The following is a 10,968-nucleotide window of genomic DNA, read 5'->3' on the forward strand; positions in this document are numbered from 1 at the left end:
TTACTCAGAGTTTCACTATTTTCTTGATCGAATAATTTGTGAACTCAATAAAATTGATTATGCTCTCTGGTCTAAATCTATCCATAACAATAATAATACAAATTAAAAATCACAAAGATTTTTTTCAATTCAATACCATATGTTGGTTAAAGGATTCAAAACTTTAACCTTTTGGCCGAAGATAAATCATATCAAGTTATATATCATCTTATGAGATTTTTTTAAAGAAATTTAAATTAGAAGCAATTGTATATATTGAAAGTTCTATTCCCTAGATTAACCCAATACCAATGTACTTTGAATCTAGAAAAGGGTGCTGAAATCTTTTAAAATTAGAATTAAAGCAACCCCATTGCTTGGGAGGCATCGTAATTTAAAATAATCATATTGATTTAACAATTTAATTGATTGCTAATAACTAAATTAATATATATTAGAATAGTATACCATATTAAAAAGGGACAATAAGAAAAATCTAAAGTTTCTTTTATTTTATATAATATAGATATAGATATTTTCCTTCTTATAATCTGTTGTCTCTTCTTCAAAATTACAATATAATATTTTTTTTGAACAAATTGCAAAAACCACCTTAAACTATGATAATAATGACAAGTACATTCTCAAACTTTTAATTATAAAAATTGAGCCTTTCAACATGTGTAAATGTTAAAATTAGAATCTCAAACCTATAATACTCATAGAAATTAGACCACCAAATGATAAAAATTGAACTCACAAACTTATACAATTATTACAATTTCTACAACTATGCAAATTTAAGGGTCCAATTTTAACACTTACATAAGTTGAGAGCTCATTTTTTACCATTAAAATTTTGAGAGTATAATTACGATTACCACTATTAGGGGTGATTTTTACAAATTAATCTAAAAATATAAAAAACTTCAAAAATGAAATCTTCTTAATGGACAAATATATCATTTTCTTATCAAATCCAAATGTTCAATTTCTTCACTTCAAACCACATAGTTATGATCACCTTGGTCGTTCCCTACCATTTGAATCATGCAGAGATATCTTTCTATAAATAAATAAAGTTTGAAAATAAAATCTTATTGAAATTATCCATACCAAATCATCCATTAAATGGTAAAGAAACAAATGGCTTTAAAATGACTTCAATCCCACCAACGGTTGATGATACTTGATTTACAATCTTAAAACCACAATTTAATTTAATCAAATTGGTAACAAAAGTTAATTTAAGCAAAATTTCTCAAGAACCAGTATTCAGAAATTCATGACATAGCTAACAAAAATTCAATAATTGACACGTCCTTCTTTACTTAAAATCAATCCTCATACCCTGTTATACTAAAACAAACAATAATAATAAGAAAAAATTGCACTTATTTTTTTAAAAAAATTTTTTGTAAAAAAATAATTGAAGACTCCTGAGTAATCTTCACCAAAAAGCCATTAGCAGTGAAGTGCGGATTGCAATACGGCAAAGTTCTATCACAATTTCACAACAAAAAGACAGCATTAACGACGAGGGCTATACAATCCATTCACCTACAGTAAAAAACTTGCGATTAAAGCTATATTTATTATATACAGCTCAATAACTAGTAACCAAGTGGAAAGCTTTAGCAACAAAATAGCCAACCAACTTGCACAATCAAGCTGATCAACCTTACCAAAGATATCCGATTTGATTGGTCATGTATCCTACTGCTTGAGAACCCTTTCAATGGCAGCAATGTAGAAATCTTTTGGCATGGTACCGATAACGCTATCACATTTCTCCCCGTTCTTGAACAGCATAACCACAGGAACAGCTTTAATTTCGTAGTCTTCAGCTATTTGCATGTCGGTGTCGGTGTTGAGTACAAAGCATTTGAGCTTCCCTTCATATTCAGCAGCTAGCTCATCGATAACTCGATGCACCATTCTACATGGTCCACACCAACTAGCATAAAATTCAACCAGGACAGTGGTTCCGCTCTCTAGAATCATTTTATTCCACGAGTCTTTAGTAACTACCTCAGCTGTGTATGACAATAGCAAGATTATTCAGAAATGCATTCTGGGAATGGAGGTCCAATTTTTTTTAGTTCAACACATGCGAATGGGAGGATTTGAACCTTAACCTCTTCATCGAGGGTATATAGGTCTAAACCAGTTGAACTATGCTCAAATTGGTTGATTGAAGTCCAAATCAGTACACAAATTTTATCAATTAAACACTGGACTCCAATGAGGATCAAAATTTTTAATACTAAGGTTTTCGCATAATTACAAGACAGCAATCTATTACTGATACCGTATGTGAACATACTTTATCAATTACTAATTTCCATAGTATGCAGTAAGGTTTAACGGCTTGCAAATAATGTACTTGATAAAGAAGGCATTGCACCAAGGAGGATGGATAACTTTTAATGATGCAAAAAGTATAAGACTGTCATAATAATCTATGGCACAGGCAAATGTTTCCTGAAATAATTCAGCTTAACCTTTTTCTTCCTTTTGTAACAAAATAAGAGAACTGAAGAGGTTGATATCGTGTATATGTAAATTATTTATTTTTTAAAAGATGGTATACTGCATGCATACTTTGGACAAGAAAAGAGATGAATACTAATATACATCAGCTGGAAAACATCATTCAAAAACAAAGGTTCACTTGGTTAAGTTTATGTTTCAGTTATAAGTTAGAATGATGAGGAACATACAACAAAACCATATATATATTAAGTACAAAAATACCATAAATGAAAAATGACCAAGAATCTATGTACCGTCATTTCAACAAGATGTGAGCCAGAAAGTCAGTAAAGGCACCCTTGCCTTGTCAGATCAGAACAAACAAGAATAAAGATTTACTCTATAAACTTGGAAGTTAAATGCACGTACAGTAACAATTAAGAAAAGAACAAACTCAAAGCGAGAAAGATCTCTGTGAGGTCACCAATAGTCAAAACATACAAAAGGAAGGGCAATTCGAGAATTACGTACACTAGTGTACCGGGCACTGTGTAAGGGGGGTAGTTGAACGGGAAGTTACTGGGAGGCTTATTTAGTTTGGGGAGCCTTGGGTAGTAGGGGATGTGTGTATTTTGGAATCTGACTTGTGTATTGGAGAGAACCAGCTCTCTCGAATAGCTGGAAACTTCTGTATTTTGAGTGATCTTGGCTGGTGAATGCATATTGTACCTAGAGGCATTTTTGTATTCTATTATTGTTGTTTATTCTTGCAGGAAAGGTATTCGGATACCTAACAATCTCATTCAAAATTACTCACTCTTGAAAGCTGATGAAAGGAGTTACCATGCCTGACAAGCTCAACTTAAATCATATGCAAGTGCAAGTGCAGTTTCTAAGCACTAAGCAGGTACAAGATATGATTTAACTTGGATCTAAGGGAAGTTCTATGTGTAAATAACAGACATCAGATTGCTATGAAATATAGTCGTCCATGTCCTGTTTCTATTTAAATCTTCAACCATGGTATGATTGAAAACCCTAATAATCCAATAGTTAATCCTTCCCTATCCAGCAGTTACCAAGAAGTAGCACTTTGCAGATTTTCTCTTGATAAAATCATCAAAATAACACCAAGTCAAAAACAGGCAAAGACGTTCAAAGATTGAAACACTAAAAAATAGGAACAAATCAAATGTTCTCTTAATACATTGAACAGATCTTGAAATTCTTCTATTTCAGGAATGTGCAGCATTCCAGCTAGCCATTACACCGCAAAGTTAAGATTGGATCTCGAATTAACACGAGCATTGGCAACATTACTTTAATTATCAGTAAACTAACAAAACAAAACACATGATAAGATTGTATTTGAATTCAATCATCTAATATGTAAACAAAGTCAATCTCGCTCAGTCATTTAAATTTCCATCCACAATTAAATTCCTCCAATATATAGAGCGCAATAATTACACTACATCCAAAATAAGAAAATCGCAACAAATCAAGATCTCATATCTAGAACGTAACAAAACCTACAGTAAGTCATGTTTAGAGCAGAAAATTAAAGAAATATACCAAATCGAGGAGTGTAACATGCAAAGTAAACAAATAGAAAAAGCGGAGAGATGTGGAAAACCTTTAGGTTGACTGATGCATTGGACGTTGAGAGTGAGAGAAGCATTTCGAGGCTTAAGGCGGCGATTGAGACGCAGACTGGAAGGAGGAGAGAAAAGGCGAAGGGAATTGAGGTTAGAATGAGGAGAAATCCGATTGGGAAGAGTTTGAGGAGTAGAGAAAGAGAAGGAGGCGGCCATGGTCAAGAGAGAAGAAGATTTGAAATGGAAAATGGCATAAGGAAGAAGATGAAGATGAAGATGGATGGAGAATTTCAGTGGGCGCAGCCGCAGAACGCGATAGACGGAACGGAAGTGGAGATTTGAAGATGCGTTTTTATTTATTTATGAAACGTGAGAGTTCGCTGAAAGCGATGGGCGCCTTCCACAAACAAGACTCCGAGTGAAGATATTTTTTTCAACTAAACATGTGATTCTTATAAACATTGATTAAAAAAATAGGAAAAAGCAAAGTTTTACGGTAAAAAATAACTATACATCAATTTTATTAATTTATTTTGTCAATTATACATATGTAAGAATAGGTAGATGGATTTCCGAATGTAATCTTAATAATAATTAAAAAATGTCTAAGTTAATTTACTTATTAGAATTCTGGAATTTAATTGATATAATTGTAATATTATATGAATAAAATTTAAAAGAGGGTATAAAGTGTTAAAATTGTGAAAGTTGAGGGTTTAAATTGATTCAACCCTTAATGTTTAGGGATTTATTGATGCCAAAATTTGGATAGAAGAAACATACATGACTTTCACATGACACTAAATGTTAATTTATTTGAAGGGAAGAAGAACGTGACCGATAAAAGAAGATTTGTAAAATGGTGTGGTGCTCGCTCCACACACACTAATGCTTAAGTCAGATAGTGAAATAATGTGGAAGCTAGGGAGTTTGAGAGTAGAATTCAAATTACTTCGTACGAAACTATATTGATATATTTATAGAGAAAATATTTGGTTATCTTATAATTTGATAAGATAATTTGTGATTTCATTCAATTGGGGTGTGTTGGACGCACTCCATATTATGATTAAGCCTCTCGATCTCGGAAGATGAGTCAAATGGCAAGTTAGTCCAAAGACCTAATTGATCGCACAATATAATTTAATTGCACTCCTCTACCTCGGAGGAGAAGATGAGTCGAGAGGCGGGTTGGCCCCAACTCACGCCCCACATGTTAATTAGGCTAAGGGAGATGTTGAACCAAAGACCCACTCCCTCCCTTGGCTCAACATGTCTTGTGTGGGCCCTATTTGAACTTCTTTCCCTTATTTTTAGGAAAATTGGATAATATGACAAAATTTTAGGTTTTGTTTGGATATTTGGCAAATCCAGAATTAATAAGATTTTTGGCAAATTACTCCTACTACACGTGTAGATTGATCATTATATTCTAAAAATATCCTAGAAAAATCTTTCACCCAACTTTTGTTATATATATATATATATATATTTTAAAAAATCTATGTATCTAAATTTGATATTCTACTTTTCAAAATCCTTTCATTCTCAATTTTCTTTTTCTCTTCTCTCCTCCTTCTTTTTTGGCTTCTTCCCATCACAGAGCCTACGGTGAAACTGAGACCCACCACCGTAAGAAATATCGATGACTGTGTTTACGTTCAGATTCCGATGCCTCAGGGTTTCTTTCTAAACTCATACCTCACTGCTTATCGTCTTTCTCCAATTTTCTATAGATTTTTCTAAATTTCTCTTCTAGATGGTTGAATAAAAGTTTGAGATTTTTTTAAATCTTCTGAATTTGTTTCGACATGAATGTTAGGCGGTTTCACAAGCCCATGATTTATTTTCATTCTTTTGGTTCATATTTCAACTTTTTAAGAAAATACTTTAAAATTATGCATATTTTTTAGGAGTTTATAATATTTTAAAATCATAAATGGTTGGTTTGAATATCCAAAAACTTTGTAATTTTACTTATACTTTTAAAATTTCCATTTTAACTCTTATACTTTTATTTGCCCTTTTTGAATATCCATTAGATTGCAATATACTCTTAAAATATAGTTTAGGATAATTTTTTTTCTGCAAAGGTAAATCTAATTTACGTATATAGAGTACTTGCGGAAGTGTTTACAATATAATAACATTGTGTTTCTTATATATTTTTTTGGAGTTTACAATATTTCTACACTGTATTTGTTATATTTTATTTCTCATATTTTCGAGAGTTTGCAATATTTCTACATCGTCTTTGTTATATTTGCTAGCGTTTGCAATATACCTAAACTATTTTTCTTATTGAATGCCTTTGAATAACATTAGTTTTTAAGTAATTGTGTTTTTAAAAATAATCAATTGCAAATTATATGCAAATACTTCGGAGACCCATTAGTTTTGTGAATTTAAGTTAAAAGCATTTTTTTTTAAGTTGTTGATTTCTATTTCATGCCTACTAATAGATAGTGAACATGATTGGTTTAGAATTTCTAATAATTGATTAATGTATGTTTTATTTTTTTTCATTTTAATAGCAATGAAATCTATTTTAATTTTATCTCGGAACTTGAATTACTAGTAAGTAAGATTTGATAGGGTTATTTTGATCAATTGAAAATTTGAAATTAATAATTCAGAAAATCTTTTTGTCATTTATCTAATTTCAAAACTATTTTTGCCATTTATTCAAAGGAAACTTCCTATTTTGTTATTTCTCTTGTTAGCCCTTATTTTTAGATTATCTTTTTGGTCCAAAGTTACCCATAATATGTATCTAAAAATTATATTTAATATTTGTAGTTTAGAAAACACTATCTTAATAAGAACAGAGTTTAGTGGATAAACATATCAATTATCATCTTTAAGATTGATAATTTCATCGTTGATCCTTGATCACTAATCGTACTCAATCTTTACATACTAAATTTGAAGTTATAGGCCTTGTTTGATAACCATATGGTTTTTGGAAAAAAAAAAAAAATCTTCTCAGTTTCTTCCAATAGTTTGCATCTTTCTTAAGTAAAAGAATCGAATTATGAGTCATATTCCAAAAACAAGAACATGTTTTTTAAAACTACTCCTTTTAGTTTTCAAAACTTAGCTCGATTTTTCTAAAAATTGGTAAAATGTAGATAACAAAACAAGAAATATTTAGAGGTGCAAAAGTGTTTATAGGCTTAATTTTCAAAAACTAAAAGCCAAAAATCAAATAGCTACCAAACAAGGTTAAGCTTCATTGGTTTTAGATTTTTGAAAAGTTTGTTTATTTTCTCACAATTGTTTACTATAATTTTTATCTTTCTTAAGGAAACATATCAATTCTTAACCAAACTTAAAAAATAAAGAAAATTTTTTAAAAACCATCTTTTTAATTTACAAAACTTAAATTAGATTTTGGAAACAAAAGTAAGAAGTAAATAATAAAACCCATAGGTGAGATATCGTCCAAAACCTATATTTTTAAAAAACAAAAATTAAAAATTAAATGACCTTAAATTGTTTCGAAGTTAAAATTATGATGACTAAATTGTTATAAACTAAAATTTAAAGATTAAAAGGTACTTTCATGAATATTTATGGATGGATATGTTGGTTGAAATTTTATATCCAACATTGAATTTTTTTATCTGACCAATTGTTTATCCTACCTCCTCTACAATTTTTATAGCCCATCTTCTTTAATTTTTCTAGGTTTATGCTCTAATTTCATTCTTTAACTTCGAACCCTAAAAGGTAATTAAAAAAAAAACTTTAAAAAATGAATGAGTATTGTCATCAGTCAATGTATAATGTTCATTTAAGAATTTGGATTCCCCTAGTTGGTTTTGGGTAGATTTTGAATTTTTATTTGGTTCCTTTTTATATGCTAATATTTACTTTATGGTCGTTAAAGGTCTAGTAATTAACTTTATGCATCTAACAATCTATCAATAAAGTGAAAAACTTATGAGAATGTATGACATTTTGTTCATGGCTGATCAAAGCTGACTAAAGATGAATAATTCTAGCTTTTTAACCTAGATTTTTAACCTCGATAAGATTTTAGGGTGTGTTACTCATTAAAAATGAGAATTAAAGAATCGTAACTTTGCATTAATTTTGATGGTAAATACTAAATTCAAGAAAGGAAATAAAACAGGGGATCCGCTCTAAATTTAAAAATCACATTCTCTTCTCTCGTTCCCACCCAAAAAAGTAATCAATCTCATTCTCATTCATTTAATAGGTAGGACTATCCCTTTTTTGTGTTTACTTTTACCATTTGTCATACTATCACTTTTCCTCCACCATTTCTTTGTTGCATTTTCACCTCAATTACGATCATTCTTCCTTCTTCGTTCTTTTCCCTCTTTCTCTCTCTTTTTTGGTTTTTTGTTTTTTGTTTTTTATTTTTTGTTTTCGTGTTTTTCCTTAGTATGAATCTCTCATTGACTTCTTCTAAACATTTCTTTCTCCATTTTTTATAAGATGAATTCACTTTTTTCCATATAGAAAAAGAAAACGAGTAGTTCCCTTGATTGTTGATTTTAGATTTTGAACCAAATGGTATGGTTTGATTTTTGACCCAATAAGTAAGGGTGTGAGAAAATTAATAGCAAAAGCGAAAAACTAACAAATTGATTTGTGTTATGAATTTGAGGAGAAAAACGAGGTACAACGGAAATACGGATATCCAAAAATGTAATATTAAAATAATAAATAAAATAAAATAACTAAATAACTAAATTTGGAATAAATAAAGAAAATTTTAGAAAATAAGAAATTAAAAAATCTCCACTTTCTCCAAAATTCATGGAATTTCCACCAATCTATATGTATCTTATAAAACCTACCAAATGCCACTATTTATTGGCAATTTGATAGGTAGGAGATGGATTACATGGATAACACTTGGTGATGGGGGTATGACATATGGTGAATGGAAACTAAGCATGCCCATCTATCTATTATCTTAATATTTATAATATTCCCCCTTAGATGCCCATGGTATATATATGAAATATATCTCATTAAAATTTTAATAGGAAAAACCCAACGGGAAAAAATCCTAGTGAAGGAAAAAGAGTACATATTTCATATAATATATACTCTTAAAAGAATATAATATATTTACTCCCCTCATGAAAACGTTACTTAAGATCTCTGAGTTGCTGCAATGTTGTGCACCAATTTTTCAAAAGTTGTGGTTGGTAATGCCTTTGTAAATAACTCTGCGAGGTAAGATCACAAGTGTAGAAAAGCTTTGGTGAAATATGTTTTGTTCTATCTTCTTTAATATATCCTCCTTTGGTTTGAACTATACAAGCTATGTTGTCTTCCTATAATATTATTGGAAGATTTTTATTAAAAGACAAGCCACATGTTTTACGAATGTGCTGAGTCATTGATCTTAGCTATCACATTCTCGACTAGCCTCGTGAATTGCAAAAATTTCAATATAATTTGAGAAAGTGGTTGTTATGATTTGTTTCACCGATCGTCATGATATAGCAGTTCCTTCAGATGTAAATAAATATCATGTTTGAGATCTAGCTTTGTGTGGATCAGATAAATATCTAGAATATGCATGATCAACTAGATCAAAATCTAATTTATTTGAATAAAACAAACTCATGTCAATCGTTCCTTGGAGATAACAGAGTATATGTTTAATTGCATTCTATTATTATTATTATTATTTTTTGTTGGAGAAGAACTATATCTAGCTAATAAATTTACTGAAAATGCAATATCTGGTCTTGTATTATTAGCAAGATACATAAGTGTACCAATTTCACTAAGATATGGTGCTTCAGGACCAAGAAGTTCTTTGTTATTATCTCGAGGTCGAAATATATCTTTTTTCACATCTAATGAACAAACTTCTATTGGAATGTTAATGGTTGTGCTTTGTCCATATAAAATATTTTCAAAAATTTTCCTGTATAAGTTGACTAATAAACAAATATCACATCTGCTAAATGCTCAATTTGTAAATCAAGGTAAAATTTTATTTTTCCAAGATATTTCATCTTAAATTCTTTCTTAAGATATTCTATTGCCTTTGAAAACTCTTCAGAAGTTCCAATTATATTTAAGTCATCAACAATTATAATTGCAAATCCCGACTGTGATTTCTATATAAAAATACACTAACATGTTGGATTATTTTGATACCCTTCTTTTAACAAATATCTACTCAGGAAATTGTAACATATTCGTCCTAATTGTTTCAATCCATATAGTGATATTTATAACTTTATTGAATACAATTCCCGGGAATTTGATTTATATATTTTAGATACCTTAAATTCTTCTAGGATTCTCATATACATATTATTATCAAAAGATCCATATGAATATGCTATGACTACATCCATTAGGATGCATATATAGATTTTCATATACAATCAAGCCAATTAAATACCTTAGTGTAATTGCATCCACCACCGGAGAACATGTCTCCTTATAATCAATGTCAAGTCTTTGTGAAAAACCTTGTGCAACTAGTCTTGCTTTATATCTTATGATCTCATTATTTTCATTTCTTTTTCTCACAAATACCCATTTGTATTCCACAAGTTTAACACTTTCTGGTGTTCGGACTACTGGTCCAAAAACATGACATTTTGAAAGTGAGTTTAATCCTGCCTTGATTTCTTCTTTCCACTAAAACCAATCTTTTCTATGTTGACATTCTTCAATAAATTTTAATATAGGACCTCATTTTCAAATATAATATTAAGAGCAATATTATACGCAAAAATATTGTCAATAACTACATTAGTTTGGTTTCATCTTTTTCCTGTCATGATATAGTTTATTAAAATCTCATTATTATCTTTAGGAATTTGACCTTCCTCACTAGTCATGTCATGAATTTCTTCATGGATAGTTACACCCTCAATCAAATATTTTTTCTACTGTCGATTTTTCT

The 10,968-nt window shown here is 30.0% G+C and overlaps 1 protein-coding gene across 1 annotated transcript; it reads right to left on the reverse strand.

Moving 5' to 3' along the window:
* Window positions 1-1,383: 1,383 nt before the first annotated feature.
* Window positions 1,384-4,425, reverse strand: LOC120077519 (thioredoxin M3, chloroplastic). The gene is made up of 2 exons (XM_039031430.1): window positions 4,091-4,425; window positions 1,384-2,015 (listed from the first exon to the last, which is right to left on the reverse strand). Exons 1-2 carry the CDS (start codon window positions 4,266-4,268, stop codon window positions 1,696-1,698), a joined length of 498 nt encoding a protein of 165 aa, XP_038887358.1. The 5' UTR covers window positions 4,269-4,425; the 3' UTR covers window positions 1,384-1,695.
* Window positions 4,426-10,968: the final 6,543 nt, after the last annotated feature.

The sequence above is a fragment of the Benincasa hispida genome, chromosome 5 (assembly GCF_009727055.1).
Source record: "Benincasa hispida cultivar B227 chromosome 5, ASM972705v1, whole genome shotgun sequence".
NCBI classification, from domain to species: Eukaryota; Viridiplantae; Streptophyta; class Magnoliopsida; order Cucurbitales; family Cucurbitaceae; genus Benincasa; species Benincasa hispida.

What these genes read in the sequence shown, in the direction of transcription:
- LOC120077519 (XM_039031430.1), bottom strand. Translation starts at nt 4,268, where the DNA reads ATGGCCGCCTCCTTCTCTTTCTCTACTCCTCAAACTCTTCCCAATCGG. An exon ending in ATGCATCAGTCAACCTAAAG is followed by an intron (nt 2,016 to 4,090) that starts GTTTTCCACATC and finishes TGTCATACACAG; the next exon opens with CTGAGGTAGTTACTAAAGAC.